Here is an 18,850-nt window from a genome sequence, read left to right as displayed (position 1 = left end):
CTGCATTGAAAATATTGGTATTCATTTACAGGAACAAATTTGACTACTAACATTGGTTGTATTTTTTTCATCGATTTAAATAAATTTTAGAGTTTGTAAGCACAATTATAATATATTCTTTATAACTAAACAGATTCATTTCATGTTTAGACTGAAATCAAAGAAGTAGTTTGACTGAGCAAAGGTTGAGGAAGTGATTCTTTTTCAGATATTTAGGACTCGATTCTGCTTGTAAAAATTGAGGAGCCACTACAGACAGTGATACAAATTTTGTTAATTAACCTGACAGGAGTTGGCACAAAAGGGGAAGTAATTTGGTGGTGGGTTAGCTGTATCTAGTTAAAACACGTAAATTTGTGTTCCAGGAAAATATTCTGGAACTGATTAGGGTCAGAGGGGACAATGTGCAAGGCCACTCGATTGGCACAGAGGACATGTCCTGCCATGGCTGAGAGTTGGAGGAACCCAGCGCAGCCAGTAACAAGGCAGACTTTCCTTTCAGGCCAGCCTTCCCCAGGTGCACTATAAAGTAGATTTGCAACTCTTGTCATGCATCAAGGCATGGCATGTGAGTCTGCACTTGGCTCCTTGTCTTGACACAACATCTGAGAGTGGCTGGAATAGAAATGAGAGCATCATTTGCTGAGATGGCATATGTTTTCATTAATACGCAATCTTGCACCTTTTAAAAGGATAGATAGCAGTTTCAGGATTGAGCCTCATACACAGTGAGTAGGCACAGTGAAAATTAATTTTTTATAATTATCTTGAATGCTAAACCCATCTGCCAGATACAGAGTGGTGCTGAACATTGCTTGCTTCATTTTTCTGTGGGGAAACTAATTAAAAGATTATAACTTCTGTGTTATATAGTTGTTCAAAATATATTGGTGGCACTACTTGCCATTCAAACTTCATCATGTTGCAAGAAGCAAAGGGAAAGCACGCTGATACTTCCCTCTCTTTGGGATTCAGTTCATCTCATTCACTTTCTAATCTGATCTCTCAGGATATCAAACGAGTGCTTCTGTTTATTAATGAATGCCCAATGTTAAATGAAAGTTATATGAAACCCAACATCCAGCAATGATCAGGTTTACTTTGTGCAAGGTCTTTTTGGCAATGCCCCAGAGAATTCATGTTTGATGTCCAAAGGAGACTTGAATTGTCCAGTTGTGTAATAGAAACAGTTTTGGCATACTTCAGTGGCTGAATTGAGAAGTCATTGTTTCTGTGTATTTGTAAATAAAGTCCTCTTAACAAAGGTGCTGAGAAACATTTACTGTTAGCTGCATCCTACACTGTCCAGGTGAAGTGGGAGTTTCCACCCACTGCAAATTAAGGCTGAGCTCTTTAAAACCAACAATGTAATATAGAGGATCCCATGTTTTCCTCTTGCTGCTAATTGAGACTGACCACCATCTGCTTCTCGGCACCACTGCGGTTTCTGGTGATGAGTCACAGCAGTCACAGTGGCCACGAGGCACTGCTTGGACACTTCCACTCACTACTTCCCATCACTACCGGGATCAGGTTTTGTATATAGTTAAATATCCTTTATCCCTTATTAATTCCCTTTTCCTTACCCCCTGTTTTTTTTCATTAAACTTTTTTACAGTTTTAACTTCCAACCTTGTGCGAAGTATCTTTTTCTGTATTCCCCTTTTTTTTAATCCTCCCCTGGGGCGGTAGGGGACAACAGAGAGAAAATCCTGCTCCCTGGACTTGCCATGAGCCTTAAACGGAGAGAGTGCTATTTATTTGAAAGAACTGTGAACTAAAGAGAAGATACTGTTTCATCTTAAATCTCTAAGTATGGCTATTTAATTACACATTGTAGCTTGGATAGCAAAGAAACCATCTGTCATGAACTGCGCTTTTTAGCAAATAATTGTCAAACATAAGAGGTCCAGTGCTTTAAAATTGTCCATCCCTTGTTGACTTGTGTGACAGGTGAGAGTTAGTAATCTCCACTATTATTTTAGTGCTGTAGTGTAGTAATTAAAAGGTAGTGTAGTGTGTAGTGATTAATCAAATCCTCCTTCCATTCAGATGGGTATTCCTTATTTGTAAAGAATTATTTGTAATTATTTGTAAGTTTTTACTTTTGTTTTTTCTGTGCTTGCACAAGAAAGTAACTTTTTAGCATTATCAAGTTGGAAACAAAGACTTTAGAAAACTGCTTTTGAAATGAAATATTAATAAGTTATCATCCTGCCCTAATTCTCTAAGTAAAGGTTTCAAACTTTCAGAATTATTTCTACTTTATCTGGGCCTTGCAGGAAGGAATTACTGTTGTCCAGCAGTTTCACCAGATAGACTTCTTTAACATGTGGGGTGGTTACGGAACCTAACATACCTAAAATGTGAATTGTACCTGTGACTTTGTGTATCAGATATAATATTTTTCTTACTGGAATTAAATTGTATCTTGATTTCTGCATTTTCTACTTCATGATAATAAAAAAATCATGAACTTTGTGCCCCTTTGGGCACAGCTCCTGTTTCAATCACTTCTTTTGAAGATCACTATAGAAATGCTCTTTGCAGCGTTAGTCACATCCTTTTGGGAGCAGTCAGTCTCCCTTGGAAAAAAGAGGGCTGTTTTAAGGTCAATTGGAAAGCAACTGGTCACAAGCTTCTTGCAGATTTTATTCAGAAAGAGTAGTTTAGTATCTTGATCTGTTTGCCATGGCACATATGCCATTCTAAATGAAAGCGGTTTTATTGATAATAAAGGCATTATTTAAGCAAAAGTGACAATATTTTAGAACCCATGATAACTGATCCCAGTAAAACTAGGCATTAAATTAGATTCAGAAGGGGGCCACACATAATGAGACACTGATACTAAATTCTTTACTTTTATTTTTTGATCCAGCTGTGTTCACTTGGCATGATTCATTCTCGCAGCGAGTTCCTTCAGGAAGGATTCCCCACAAACCTCAGATTTTTGTTCTTTCTCTGTACTGTTAAAGTTCTTCTTTCTCTGTTATATCAGTCTCTTTTTGGCTGAGATCTTTGATTCCTCCTGAAGATTCCTTTTAAAAAAGGAAATGCAAGAGCAAAGCTGCTTATTACAGATGCTCACAAAGAGAATTGCTCTAGTAATTCCTTACTTAAAATAAAATAGGATTGTATGAAATGCAGGTTTTCATCTTTTTAACCAAAGAACTTGAGGACTTTTTAATAAGATCAGAAGTGGTGCAGATGTTGCTAAAACATGTTTTGTTTTCAATCCTTTACACTGGTTTATGACAAAACTTAGATCAAGCTTTGTGTGCAGGTTAAAGAACTTGGAAAACCATTTTTGGTAAACTGATGAGCATAAGATAGTCTTTCCTGCACAATTTCAGAAGAAACTACCTTCTTTATCTTCTTTGCATGTGAATGCCCTGAGGGGAAGATGAAGAGTTACTCCAATGGGACTTCACATCAAGCACTGTACTGCAAGTAGTCTAATACTCCAGTTTTCTGGGAAAATCTGGTGGGTGTCAGGTAAGGATGGAGAATGTAAACAGATGAGCAAATGCCAATTATGCAAACTTTTTGCTACACAAAGCATGTTGTTCAATGGTGTTTCCTAAACCGACTTTGTTACTTATTCTTTAACATTAAATAAAGAATGAAGAAGAGATGACAGAATATACACAGCTCTAACCTTGTGTGTAAAGACAAGGACTGAACAGGTCTGCTTTAAACACATCACTAAAGAACGTACAACAGAGGGAGACAATAAACACAGGCTTTGGGTGTTGGAAACCAGAAGTGTGCAATGACTGTGCAGAGCTAGATGTCTGATCCTTCCTTGCAGATTTCTGTGTCCCAGTATCAGTTTAGCCATATATCTTTCTCTCTCTGTAACCATCTATTTCAGCAGTGAATTCTGGAGCAAATCAAAGCCTCTGGTGGAAATAAGTGTGAACACTGAAACCTGTTTCTCTACCCACAGACAGTTTCCCTGCTATTTGAAAAGAACGTTAATGATAACTGAGCTACCCTGTGGATCTACTTCTTCACTTCCAGGCAAAATGCGCCCATGACTGGGTGGTCAGTGTCTCCATCTATATATCTGGGTTTTTTGTTGCTTAGAGCTGTCTGCATGGAGCTTCATCACATTGTTCACCTGCAGTATGTCTTTTTGCAGTGAAATGTCTGGGATTAAATAATGAGCTGATCTGGGACACCTAATGCTTGTCTGGTCTGATTTACAGTGGAGGAGAAAGGGTAAAGGAATCAGACAAGAATCACAACCAGATTGCCAAGAGACAGAATAACATCTGCTCTCAGCAGTGTTCTTGCTTTATGAAGAAGAGAAGCCATGCTGGACATAGAAGGATGAGGTGGGAAATGGATATTTGAACCACTTCAGCTATAGATGAAACTTCTTAGGTGGGACTTTTTTCCAGCCAAAATCCTGAAAAAGATTTGCTTATGCCTGCCAAGGCCCAGGTTCTTTTCTGCCATGCAGTACTATCAGAGTGTTAATGTAGTGATTCAGTGATAACATGAGTAGTGGGAGAAGAGGTTTTTTGTGTGATGAAAACAAGGATGTGAGTGGGTGTGTGCCTGCTAGGCAGTGGTATATGACTGCAGCTGGCATGTTCATGCCAAGGTCTTCAGCTTGAAACCAGTTAAGAGCTGGTAAAAACAGACCAGTCGTTGACATGAACTGTGGCTTCAGCCCGTATGTGGGGCTACACTATAGCCAGTTCAGGTATGCCTATACAAGGTGTGAACGTATCTTGGATTGCACAGCAGATCAGTCAGTGTCTGGATCAGATGCCTACCTTTTCTCCTGGTTCTGCTTTTGTCTTGCTTTGTTCTTCTAAGAATTCAGAAAATGCCTCCAGGGTGTGCTCCCCAGCATAGACTACCTCCTGGAAAGAATTTTAAGGTTAAGTATTTATACAGAAACTGTTGGAAATAACAGCATAATTAGCTGCAAGATTCTTTAGATTGACCAAACTCTAGTCTTTTGTGCTCAGCTTAGAAAGCAACGACAGAGGCACAGCAGGTTCCAACATCATCTGAAGCTCAAGTGTAAAGAATAAATATATATCTCTAAGAAGAGAAGGATTTGTATAAAAACAACCATTATTGTATAATACCAGTCTGAGATATTGCTGACTGTTGACATCAGTGTCTTTTCTGTGTCTAACAATAAAAATTTCCAAGATATTTTGAAGAGCGGAGTCTTTAAGTGTCCAGCCACGATACTCAAAGATGTGTAAAGATTTTGGTGGAAATTCAAATCTGAAAAAGTTTTGAAATACGCAGTTCAGAAGTACCGGCTGTTGCACAGCAGGAAGATGAGCAAAGACATTAATTTACTTATACGTCACCTTAATTTGGGGATTTACTGAGGATTTTAATCTGAGGTAATTTAAAAGAAGAAGCACTTTCAGTTTAGAGCTTTAAAATTCTCCAAGTAGGTCCAGGCACCATACTGTATTTCAAAGATTTACCTCTCCTAAGTATGGCAGCCTTGAAGTAATTTTTTTTTATTTTTGCAAGCTTAAGATTCTGGAGAAAGATTATTTGATTCCTCCAGAAGTGATTAATATTCTCAGATGAGTCTTGATTTTTATCAACTCTGGTGATGGCTGGAACAGCAATTTCTCAGAGCTTGAAGACCTTTAAAGACAGAAAAGCAGCTGATCCCTGCACTGGTTACTGAGGATATGTCTCAGCACTTCTCATTAGAGTAATCAGTGCAGAAAAGTATGTAAATGTTATTTTTCTCAACCCTATAAACAAATAAAAACATTAAAAAATAAAAACATAAAAACTAACAGAATCATCTTAAAATCCATCTGAAAGACTGCATGTTTTTCTCTTAAATTTGAAGCAGATGATGCAGTGGATGCATTGTTCATCAGCTTCACAGATGGAACTCAGATCATGCCTGGTCACTCCCTCCTCCATGTAATTAATCAGATTTGCTCTCTTACTCCTTCAGCTCTGGCTGTAACTGGTCCTCAGCATAGAAACACTCAGCTGGTGCTTTGGAAAGCTGCGCTAATACTCAGCTAGAGATCTAGGTCTCTTAGCTCATCCAGCTCCATTTAACTCCAGTTAACCTGAAGTGGGTCCTGATTTTAAAACGTTGTGATGCATCTAGTTTTACATCCACTGAAAGTAAAAGAGGGTGATTTGTGATGAACTTCAGGAAAAGCTGAACCTGTTCCTAAGCAGACTAAAGAGTGACAGTCCACCGGAAAGGTGACTGGAGGCCTGGAGGCCTAGCAGATACTTCTGTAGTATCTGATATTATCTCATCAGGTGGGTGTGCTTGGAAGGGACTGCATAGTTGTGTGTTCTGCCCGTGGTTTTGCCTTTAAGGAGGTGTAAGGGTGTCTGTGGTGACCAGAGAACATAACCCAGTTCTAGAAAACATCTTTGGATCATGTTATGTCAGACACATTTTCCTTGCTTTATCAGGAGCAGGTTCAGACTCCTTTACATGCATTTTGGTGTGCTTTCTAGACTCTTCTGGTGGTTATTTAATCTTCAGAGTTCCTACTGCTTCTGTGCCAGTGTTCAGTTCACCCTTAGTCCTTAAACAATGCGAAGGATCAGTAGAGATAATTGGAAAGCTCATGGTTTTGTGTTTCCAATACTAGCAAAATACTGAAGGCTAGAAAAGATTTTCTGTGATATCAAAGTTGCATGAGGTAGTGGTGTTAGACTGTATATATTTCCTGTTACTCTCTCTTCTTTCTGAAAGTACCAGTTTCTCTTCAGCTCCAAGCCCTTCCTATTGCTGTTCTCATGGCCAGAATAAGGGAGTAGGGATCGTAATTTTGGGGCAGTGCCTATACAGTGAAAAACACAGCAGATAACTCTGACTCTTGACATATTGTGATTATATTGGTATCCTGTTCTCAGTATATACCTTTAGAACAGGAAAAGTATAGGTAGGAGAATTCCTGCTATAACTGTTGGTTGGGTAGAAAATGACTGAGAGTTGTTGCAGGGACTGTGTATTAATGGTTTGGGTGTGTCTCTGATCATTTATGATTGTCTGTAGTAACTAAAGATGTCTGTGGCCAGCTATTCAGGTAGTGCCATAAGAAAGAAGGCCAAAACACTTTCGTCAGTCACTGTGGACACCTACAGGACACCTGTGCTGCAAGTCAAGTACAAGTTAAGATCTCTGAAGTTGAGGGAACATGTATGCACATCTTGCTTGGCACACAAGGAAGAACTTCAGATTTCAAATGCTCTTTAATTTCAGAGTGTAAGTATGAAACAATACCTTAGTAGTTAATGAAAGTTGTTACTGCTTGGTTTTAGGTTTTTTTAACAAACATTTATTATGAGCATTTAATGGGTATCTGCTTTTCTGCATAAAGACTAAATATTGTGTGAGTGTGCAGGACTGCAGTTCAATTCATTAGAAGCTGTGCATGCACATCCAAAAGGAAAATCTCTCCCTTAAAGATTAAATGAGGACATGTGCAAATGTCTTGGAATTTAATTTAAGTTTAAGACTAAGAAGAAAAATGAAAAGCTTAGTAATGTCTTAATTATAATGGTATCTTAGAATTTAATTTTTTTTTCTTCAGAGATATTTTCTTTTTAATTAGATTATCTACATGGATGGAGGAATGTAACTATTTAATATTTGTCTTTTCCTCTTCTTTCAGCGACATTTTTCTCATTACTGTGTAATGTAGCTGATGCATTACGTAGCATATTGCAAAGTTCATTGGTCTTGACAACAAATACTTATTCCTAGTTGAGGCTGGAGTGAAGAAAAACTACTGGCATAAGTGTATACAAGAAAGTTTTGGGATTTGGATTTTGTGAAAATATAGATATAACAAGTGTAGTACCAGCATTTCAGAAGCTGTAGCCATACTTGCTCCAGAAACAACTGGCACAGGGTAGTTCTGTACCTGTACATCTCTTGTCATGGGTTGAAGTAAAAAGGCACTGCAATGATCAAGAGGTATCTGTAAGTTCAGTCCTTGCTTAAAGGACTCCTTTCTCACCAGGACATGCACGCGTACACACACACATTGCCCACGTCAGTGTGCAGCTTTGTCTCCACATTCTTCCCTGACAGCATCTCACCTGGTAATCTGGTCCAGCAGGAAAGAGTCTGAAGAACGGGTAGCGGTCTAATTCAACAGACAGGATGTCGTTTGCTGTGACATCGATCTTCGCAATGATTATGTCTTTGTGACTTTCATATTGCTCTCCTAGCTTATCCCAGATTGGCACGAGTCTTCTGCAGTCATGGGACCAAGGGGCATCTGTAAATTTAAAAATAATAGAAGGATACAGTCTGGCAGAAGTGTGGTCAGTCTCTACTTTAAACCATTCGCCCTTCATGAATTTAATGAGTTTTCATGTAGTGATAACTACCTATTCAATAATGCATTTCTGAAAACAGTGCTGCTTTAGCTCTGTTTAGTTTTATGAGTATAACAAACACACTACACTTGTCATATGACTTTGCTGGAGAGTCACACCAGATAATCAATGCAACCCAAGTAAGTCTTGAATCATTCCCATGGTGAAGTACTTGCCAGAAGCACAAAATCCTTTCTGCATACTAAAATTAACTGCTTTCATAAACTATGCTATATTTAAACTAAAAGGAGGAGTTTGAGCTATGGTGGTGTTTTGACTCTAAGCACTGCACTCAGGTAGGTGACCAAAAAAAGCAAACCGCTGAGAACCCCGTATTCCCCCTTAAACAACATACAACATTATTGCGATCCTTCAGTCATAAGAATAATGCTCATACTCAGTTTAGATGGAATTAAAATTTCTGGGCCATTTTCCTGAATACATCACATCCCATTTACCAGCCTTTCATTTCCAGAGGACTTGGTTCAATTCCTGCTTAGATCAGCTTGTTGATGATACTGAAATATAAAAATGGCTTGCATGAATGAAATCGTTGCAGCCAACAGGGAGGGTTGCAGAAACATACTACCTTAAAGAATTTCTGAAACCGAGGAGATTTCTGAAACCGAGGAGAGTCCAGATAGCTATCTATGTTAATGCTGCATATTTGCTCTACTGAAATAACTAAGGCACAAACTAATACCTGCTGGCTGGTACAGGGATGGGGCAGTGGTTTCTTGCTCAGATGGGTCAAGCAGGAAAGCCACTTCCCTTGCAGAGGAGGAAAAAGTAGTTACAATTTGCTAAACAATTCCTCTCTGGGATTTAATCCCAGAGCATTATAACCAGACAACCTCACTTAATGCTCCCTCTGTCCTTGAAGCACAGCCTGACTCATGCTGTACACCACGCTGTAATGTTCCATTGTACAACATGACATTCTAGTGTCATTTTTCTTTCAACACTGAGATTTGATACAGCCTTGCCATATATTTATTTAAGGAATCCAGTGTTATTCAGTGCAGCCCTAAGTCAACAAAGGTATCACAGTTTTTCCACAGATACAACACAAATTTTTCTTCAATGCTTTTATCAGAACAAAAACAGAACATTGAGCTCATCTTCGGTAAAGTGCAAAGATTGGGATTTTTATGTAAGTATGAGCTTTCATTTTTCACTTCCAATTGATCACGTCAAAGAAACTTAAAATCTGAATACAACAGTAACACTTACAAAACATAACAAAAACAGTCATGGTCTTATTGAAGACAATCCTGTTGAAATTCTTCCCAACAAGCACCTTGACAGGCGTCTTGTCCCAGTCCTCTGGAATTTCTTCACTGGAGAGATGTAGCTAAGCAGAAACAGAAACACAAGTGTGAAAAGACAGGGTGCACTGAGAAACTGTACTCCAGCTCAAGTTAATATGGGGCCGATGGGATGTTTCTTTACCTAATGTACATTATAACTATATGTTATTTTTTATATCTATATTTTAGTAAGCCTTCACGTGCTACCACCTTTTTTCCCTTCAGCAGGGAGCTGGGATCTCGTACCCCTGCATAGTTGGTAGTTGGAATTATTTGTCCTTCTCTTCAATACAGACTCCAGGTTGTGTGAAAATGACCCTTTGAAACACGTTCATTATCGTGAATTCTTGTTGCCCAATGTTCAGAATGTAGACTACTGAAAAGCTTACCTTTTGTGGGCTCACATATGTGATGTAAAACACACAAGAAAGTGTGCATTGCTGCTTAAATCTCTGCCTTCACCACCAACCACTGTCCCTATGTGACTCCTACAGTTTAGAGTATATTATCTGGCAGCTTCTTTTTTTTATGTCACAGCACAGCAGTAGAAAGGCACACATTCCCCATGGAAGTTGTTCCCTGGTGGGAATGTGCCACTCAAGCAGATCTTGGTGGAGAAGAGGAGGCATCTCACCACCTCTTTTGTCTTTCTGCCCCCTGTCAACATTGAAATCAGGATCAGGAATCAAATCTCTTAAATTTGATTTAAACCTGCTGTCAGTCTAACTACTTCATCTTTTTGCCTTGTAATGGAATCAAAAGTAAATCACCCTCAAGAGCACTGAATAGGCAAAACATTTTAATGTATTTTTCATGAGTGTGAAGGATGATGCAGCTTTATGACAACAAATGATCCCCTCCAGTGAAAATTCACTCTGCTAAACTTGCTTACAACAAACACCAAATCTTACTTAACTCTGAAACTGTCAATTTTCTATTTACTGGACTTCCCTGTAACATTAAAATGCATTTCAAACATTGTTTGCATCTCTCCCAACTAAGGGAGTGAAATATCTCCATTTTAGTACTGGGAAAACTGAGACTTAGGGCTTTTTTAACCCACTGAAATACATCAGCTGAAATAAATTAAAATATCGGACCATAAAGTTTTATGCAGTTTTTACACAGGACGACTAGAGAACTTTGTAGTTCATCTCAGCTGTAAAATACAGAGGACTGCTCTGTCAACAACTGTAGATGAATGCATTAGAACGAGCGTAAATTAATAAATTGATGATCAGAACAGTACACTGTTCTAAATAAAAAAGGGATTTTTGCAAATTTGTCAGTCTTTTAGGCCGTGTAGTACAGGGGTGTCTCATTACAAACATGACATACCTTTGCTTTTCCATTTAGGTAGCTCTGGCAAAATTCTTTGAGGTTCTCCACAGTCACCTCATCTGCGGGCATTTTGTACTTTGCATCAGTTGTCAGATTTAGGATTCTCACGGCGGGAACATCAACCTCTCTGATGCGAAAATACTCAAAAATTCGTCCATTCCTTGTTTCATTAGTATCCACCAAGACAAATATTATCTGATAATAAAGACAATGTCATGCATCTGGTTGAGTCTTCCAGCTTTGGGTTAGCCATTTTAGAGAAATGGACCATAAAGCCTGGCAGAGGGATAGGATCTAACCTTAAATGCAAAGAATTTTGAAGAAGCATTTTTTGGTCTTAGTCTGTTAACCAGCAGCTCTGTGGATTTTATTGTACCTTGATCCTAGTTAATAATAGATGCTAAAGAAGCCAAAAGGAGTGGAGTTTTTCCCTCAGTCCTTTCACAGTGGTTTGCTATCACCTTCTTTAGTAACATTTCTAAATTACCCATCAAAGCTCTCATTACTTTACCGGATAAATCTTAACAGGACAAGAGCTGAGACACCTGTAACTCGTATGTCTTTTCCTAATACTGATGTGTGAATATTTTACATTTTTTGGGGTCTCATGTACTTGGAGCAGGAGTAGCACCACAGTGATTGACCATGGAAAACTGAAATACTTCCGTGTGTGACCACCAATAGCTGTTTATATACATGCTTGTTTCCTTAACAAATTCAAAGAACAGTTACTGAATCTGCTTTTAAATGGTGTGGTAGACTCAGAGGATGGAATGACAGCAGTGTGCTTTTACTAGTAACATTGGTAAGTGTTTTTCCATTGATCTTTTGGCATTCTATTTGCAAAGCAGTACAAACCTTTCCTCTAAATTCCGTAGCAGCAGACCTGTAGTTTTCGTAAATCGCATCAAATGTCTCTGAGTTCATTGGGGTGAACAGCAGAATGTGATTTTCAACAGGGACATCAAAAATCTTCACAGATGTCTGGGAAACAAAAGACTTAACATCTGTTCCACTCTTTGTGAGCAGAACAGTGAATCAGAGGCTCAGAGCATCAGTATCATTCTGTTCTGCTTTTGCAAATTTTACTTTTAAGTCTCAGTTTCCAGCCATTTCCATAACCATTTAATTTTTTTCGTTGTTTTAAAGAAGACAGTGAGAAGAACCAGCACCTTCTCTATGTTTTCTCTGTTCCAGGAAAAACCTCATTGTTATGCATAGATTTTTACAGTCAGAAGGGACTATTACAATCTTCTAGTCTGACCTCCCATATAATACACTGAAGAATTAATTCTAAAGATGTGCTGAAAGTAAAAGGCAGTGTTCCCAAGGAGGTCCAACTGCACCAGCTGCAGAAGTTAGACCTGGTTGGGTACTCCCTTCACTTCTGGGTAGCATCAGCAGTTTATGTCTACTTCCCTGCACAGTGCTGCCCTTTTTCTTGTGCCACCCCATGATTAAAGGCAATGGTGTGTCCCCCAGGCAAACAGATATTTCTATGTCTTTTCCTTTCTAGCTGCACTAGCAATTGTTATTGCTGGTTTCTTTCTTCCTTGCTGTGGCCCAGAGGACCCGGTTGGTGCATGGGACTGCAAGGTTTGGAGCCAGGACAGAAACTGGCCTTCCAATATCCCAACCCACCTCATTGCTGCAAAAGCAGCCTTTGTACTGGCTCACAGAAAGGAGGTGTTTGCATGTTCAGGCGAGTCCACTGTCAGGCCAACCATTCTGCCTCCTCTACAAAACGATGTCTTCCCAGAGGGCAGCATCCTTTGGCCTGGATTAGACCAAGAGCTGCCTGTTGGGGTCCGGTGGTGTTTCTAGATGTGTTTAGGGCTGGTCTAGTCAAACAAAGAAGCAAAATTCTCAAATGCTAAGGAGCAGAATAGCTCCCTAGGTCTTTTTTCTGCATGGGTTCTTGTCTTCCCTGTCTTTGTCCTGTGGCTTTTGTTAATACAGTGAAATACACATACCTCAAGATTATATTCAGTGACCAAATCCAACGTAAAGGTTTTGATTAGCCTCAGTAGATCCAGTTTGTTCTGTCTGCCATCTTCAAGCACTTCCTTATGCACAGGTTTTCCCTTGGACGAATAGCAAAGTTTGTGAGGTTGTTGGTCTTACCAACTATAGGAGCAAAGAGAATGTCTTTATATTGTTCTCAACTTTACTATTTCATGATCCTCAGTAACTTAAATATTGAAATATCAAGATATATCCATTAAAAAATATCAATTGTCCAGAGGTTGCTGTTGTCTCTCGTCTGTAAATGCAATATTTTATGTGTTAAACCGTTTGGTTTTCCACTAGGAAATTATTTAAACTGAAAAATTCCCACGCTACCTTTCTGTAGCCTAAAGCTGCATGGCAGCTCACTGCACCTTGGCTGCTAAGCTTGCATTCCTACCTTCTTAAACACAACAAGAGTGTTCTTTTGGATGCCGTAGTTACCACAGACGTCCTTGCTGGCTGTCATCCCAAAAGGCATCTCTGGCACGTCTTTTGCCGTCTCATAGAAAATTTCCACACTGTCATTGTGAAGTTCCTAGTCCCAGAAATAATATTTATTAGGACTGTCCTGCACCCTGCTAGGATGTGTAGAAGTGAGAGCTACAGGTGAGGCAGGCACCTAAAGGCTTGTGAAGTAGATAAGAGAGTATAATTGTGAAGTGGGTATAGCTTGCCATGATTACCTCTGAGGGGAGATCTTCACACTAGAAATCCTAGCCATGCTGTGACACCAGTAGTGCATCCACCTTTCCAGGTAGCGTTGGCTGGGCTGAGTCAATATGAATGGTGTATGGTCCTATCTGTGCTAATCTCATCTGCCTTGCAGTCCCGTGGCATTTCACACTGCAAAGACATCTGCACATGGGGAAGGACTGTGCCAAGAGCTGCCGCCCCGCCGCAGCTTGTCTGCACAGCCAGCAGGATGTGATGGATTAGAAAGAAGGGCTCTCTGCTTGCAAGAGGACCTGACTGATGTGTTTGGTGCTTTGACTGAGTGCTCTTCAAGGGAAGGACCTTGACTCCTACATCTGTCGAATAGTCGCTGTGCTGTCCAGTCTGAACCTAATAGTAAATAAGCATGACGAAAGGCAATAGTGCTTCCAGATTTGTTTTAATGAGACAATTATTTCATGCTAGATGAATAGTAATTTATATGCTGAGACCTCCCAACAAATCCTGGCACTCAAATTTGTGAGCAATCTGTGACTAATAGGAGGCCACATGCAGCTCATTATTTACTTGGACACTATTTTGTTGGCTTCCACCCATTAAATTTCTGACATGCCCTATCTCATGCTTGTCAATTGTCATTTCAGCCCTCAAGTGAAATCAGAGAGTCCAGTCAAACACATCTGCAGGCAATACCTGCTATCAGCGTGGTTCAGAGAGCTCTCCAGCATCACAGCGATAGGAAGGGCTTCCCAACCTGTCCCAGCACTGGAAAACTGCCTTCCTTCATAAATGGCTGGAAGCAGATTGCTGAAAAGCAGAATTCTGGGCACTCTGAGCATTTTCACAGTTTATCGTATTATGCTTCATGTGTTCACCAGCTCTGTTACTATGGGGCATTTTGGTAACAAATCCTGTTTTCCACATCCACAAAGCTTGGACTGTCTCGTATAGGCAGCACATTTGGGACCTTATCAATTCAGAGATACCAGAGTAAAAATCTCCTTAGAGAAAATCCTTGATTGAATGTTTCAGATATTAAAGATTTCAAGGACACATTGAAAAAGCACAAAAAACTATCCCTATTTTAAGTGACTTCCAACTGCATACCTTGACAGCTGAAATTTATTTTGCACTATTTGTCTATGGTTCTGTATCATTCAGCCGATTTACTAACTTCTTGCATCTCGCTAGGAAGTGTGTCTTATATAGTAGCTCTCTTTTGAAGTGTGAGTTTATGTTATGTTACAAATCCTAAGAACTTTATTCAGCTCTGGAAACTAGTAGGAATTTGCTTGGGAAAGGACAAGAGTTGGATCAGGTACAGTGTAATGTTTTATGGCTTCCTACCCAGCTTTCTTAGCTGGCAGGGGCTAAAGACCACAGTTAGTGTGATATTCAGGGAGCTGTCCTCTGGACCCCTCAGTTTCACTTAAGTTGTTTACCTCAAGAAATGGAAAGATGAAGAAAAGGCACTCTAGTATATTAGACAGTATTTACTGCTTTTTTATGGCTTAAGCAAGAAGGGAATATTCACCAGAACAGCCTGCAACTATTCATGTCTGTGATTTTACAGTGTGTTGGAATAGAAATACAGTGATCAGGTAACCCTAGATTTTTAGATCAGTTACTACTCCGAGCAAGGATTACAGCTTTTGCATTTGGAAACTCCAGTACCAGTATAACCCACACCAGCCATGGGTTAAGTCTCTCCAAAGAAAAGGATGAAGTTAAATAGGGATAAGTAGATCAATAGGTCTGCCCTCTTCCCACCAGCCACCAAATTCGGGATGGTCTGGCAGAAGCTCCTTCCCCAAGGACACAGGAAAGTCTGCTGTGACCAGGGCTGTGCAAACAGTGCTGCAGCATCATGCTCTCAGAAGCTGCTCTCAGAGTTGTAGGTCTCTGCACCTGTGTCCCTATTCAGGAAAAGTGCTGTGGTGTGAGATGCTTGTATCGCTGCCTGGACTGCTTATCTAGACACGTGAAAATGTAGATAGAAACAATTAAATGTAAGAAATACAGAGAAAGCTGGGTGCCTGGCTTTTTCAGCTCAGTCCTAGGTCATTTGGATGCATGGGATTTGGTGGCAAGGACAACTTTTAGGAATCACAATATCCCAAAGTCAGAACAGAAACCATCCTTCCGAGTTTTCCAGTGAATTACCTTAAAAAAGCCAATCACTGCCAAATCATCAGCATGTATGATGGCTTCAGCCTGATCAGTAGAGTTGATTAAAACAGTACTAGGTCCTGTTCTTCTTTTTACCCATGTGACAAAGGCTGAGGCCTTTCTGACTCCTGTAGAAGGAAAAGAGAGTTAAAATGACCATCAGAATGAATGACAAAAATTTCTGTGTTGTCAAGGTAGAGGCCACGGAGGTGCAGAAGGATGCTGAATACAAATGGACTCTGGGCTCCTTCGGACTGAAGTCAAAACTCATTCAAAGTGGACTCAGGGCATCCAAATTCAACTTCAGTTTCTAGGCACCGTTTAAATTATTGCCAACTCTAGAAGATCAAAGATGGATCAGTATTGTGTTTTCTGGGACCTCTGCAAGTGGCTGTATGTCCAATTAACTGCTTAATCGCAGATGAAGAATAAAGATGAGGAAATTCAGACTAGATAAACCTTTTCTGCAAGGTTTCATGTGTCCTAAAATCACAGAAAGCTATAAAAAGCTATCGACCCAAGGCTTAATCCAAAATTACTTCAAACCAATTGCAGATTTTATTGAACTGTCTGTTCAATTAAATTAGGTGTCAAAATTGTTCCTTTGGTGTTACAGAAGGGATCTGATAGGCACAGCGACATGTTAAAATTCCCCTGTGGTGCTGCAGCTTCACTTTTCAGTTTAGACATAAGAAACAAAGCCGAAGTGTCTGTGTTGTCCTTTAATTCTAGATTGTTCCATCTCTTGGGTTCTAAAGTAGTGCTACCAGTTTTACTGTTTATTTGGCAAATTGTCTTCAAGCTTTCACCAGTTTTAGGAATCTTGAGTGTCTGTAAAAATACATTTTATAGCTATTGTATTTTCAGAGGAATTGGAGTCACAAATTGAGGCTCAGGATGAAAAACTCAGCCCTTTCCTTTCTGAATCTGACATCCTTGTTGGACCAGAGCAAGAGTCCAGCAAAGGGTTAATGAAAATTATATATGAAAAAGAAGTCTGTATGCTACGAAGTGCTAGAGTCAAGATGTAAAGTGCATGTGGATTATCAAAGATGCAAGTCCTGCTACTGTGCATATTAGCAATATGATGAGATCAAAATTGAGTCAGACCATTTTACTGCTATCAAGTCATTTTGCAGCAGGCTGGACTGCAACTACTTTAAAATATGATTTTTTTTAAGGTGAAGTAGGCCAACATCTGCTCTGGAGTGCAGAGGCTGTAGAGCAAAGCATGGAGTACTTAGTGGCTACACAGTGCTTGACTTCTGTCTAAATGCAAAAATGAGCTCAATTGATACAACCCCTCAGCAGACTTTTTATGTGGTTAGTCTTTCTATTGGGTTGCTTTCAACAGCCTCTGTAGGTTGTTTCTTCTGGTCAAATTCTGGCCTTGGAGTTGTAAGTGATGATTTTTACAAAGCCTAGGGTTTGGCTTTCATGGTATGTCCATTGTCAGGGCAACCATTAAAAAAAAATTCCTCTTTCATAAAATATTTAAGTGGATGTCCTGATTGAAGCAAGGTCTGCTGTTTCTTTTGTGGAGAAATTCACAAGTTCTGTATGAGCAGTCATTGAGTGGTCACTGCACATTTTCAGTTTTCAGTTCTCAGTGGTTTAAAAACGTTCGTAAGGTCTGGATTTCCCAGCACTGCACAAATCTGTCTTATTCCAATATTGTTGTCTTTGCTTAATAAATTTCTGTAAAATATTTCAAATTATTCTATGGTTTTTCTGAGCCATATATGAGCTCCCTCTGATGGCTAAATTGCAAAATTATTTTCCTTGGCTTAGGAAGTATACCTGTATATTAAGGAACTTAGTAAATTCACAATCCATTGTTAGATACACAGAGTATTGCTCCAGCGTACTTCTGTAGGCACGCTACCTGTGGGAATTGCAGTGAATTAGAAGTGTGAACAAGAGCAGGTTTGGGACCATATTCTTGTTTGGTGTAACCCATTTATTTATGTTTATTTTAGTAAATGGGAGTAAGTTGTCTTGTCAGAGGGATTCTCTGTACTCAGTGGAATTACACCAGCAATGAATTTGGCTGTGTGAGCTAAACGTAGAGAAGCGTATTCAGTTATACACGTACAAGAAGGAATTCAAATCCGAGTTCTTGTATTGGTACAGAGGGAATTGTATGTTTAAAATGATGGCCAAAACCAATTTGCTAGCTTGCGTGTTCTTTATCTGAGCATCTATATTTTTATTCTCAGTGACATAATAGATACCAAGCTGTCATAGTAGACAGCATCTTGTCATTACATATCATTATCTTACCGGTGCATAAGACAGTTTACCTTTGCAGTCTATGGGATCTTCCCTGATGCCATCAACAAAAAATTTCACAGTAGGAAACTCTCGAATATTAAATTCTTTTCTCAAATCATGTTGGTGTGTGACATCAATTTTGCCAAATTGGATTCTTGGAGCTTCTTTTTTAAGCTGTCGTGCAGCCTCAGCAAATTCTTCAGACAAATTCTGAGATGACTGAGATAAAGAAACATCTGAAAAGGGTCAAATAAAAGAAAATGGGTTACATAGACCACAGCATGAAGCTTTCTAGTAGAGATTGTTGTGTCAAGTAGTAGCTGTAGGGGTTGAGAAAGGTCTTTTATGGCTCAGAAATAAATGAGAAATTATTTTTACTTTCTATTTCTTTGTCTTGATGCTGATTGTTCACCACTCCATATGTCCCTGGGCCAGTCCCAGTGAACAACTAGTAGGATTGCAATAGTCGTCTCTTGGGAAGAAATGACCTGGAGTTAAAAAGTAGTTTGACTGGCCATGCAGGCTATGAGTTAAAGGGAGGTCAAGGGTACAGTTAGATATTACTCACAGCAGGGCTCTTTATAAGTGCTTTTTTTTTGTAAGCACTTTACTGAGGCAAACCTTCGTGATGCAGAAAGTAGTTTTCCAGATTGCATATGGAAAAGGGAAGGAGACCATAATAGACTAAGGTCTTTTAGAGACTGGTGATG

At 39.4% G+C, this 18,850-nt stretch overlaps 1 protein-coding gene across 1 annotated transcript; it reads right to left on the bottom strand.

Annotated features, from left to right (window-relative positions):
- Window positions 1-2,972: 2,972 nt before the first annotated feature.
- On the bottom strand, window positions 2,973-18,376 carry PDILT (protein disulfide isomerase-like, testis expressed; the record flags this gene model as incomplete). Its single annotated transcript, XM_010182905.1, has 10 exons — window positions 2,973-3,041; window positions 4,791-4,880; window positions 8,083-8,264; window positions 9,598-9,718; window positions 11,013-11,210; window positions 11,874-11,999; window positions 12,989-13,099; window positions 13,423-13,560; window positions 15,861-15,994; window positions 18,170-18,376. Coding segments are annotated over 10 exons (1,376 nt in total), but the record flags the coding sequence as incomplete, so codon positions are not given.
- Between the last annotated feature and the right edge of the window lie 474 nt (window positions 18,377-18,850).

The sequence above is a fragment of the Mesitornis unicolor genome, unplaced genomic scaffold, assembly GCF_000695765.1.
Source record: "Mesitornis unicolor isolate BGI_N332 unplaced genomic scaffold, ASM69576v1 scaffold26174, whole genome shotgun sequence".
Taxonomy (NCBI): domain Eukaryota; kingdom Metazoa; phylum Chordata; class Aves; order Mesitornithiformes; family Mesitornithidae; genus Mesitornis; species Mesitornis unicolor.
The sequence above is the reverse complement of the archived record's forward strand: the minus strand, read 5'-3'. Positions and strand labels throughout refer to the sequence as shown.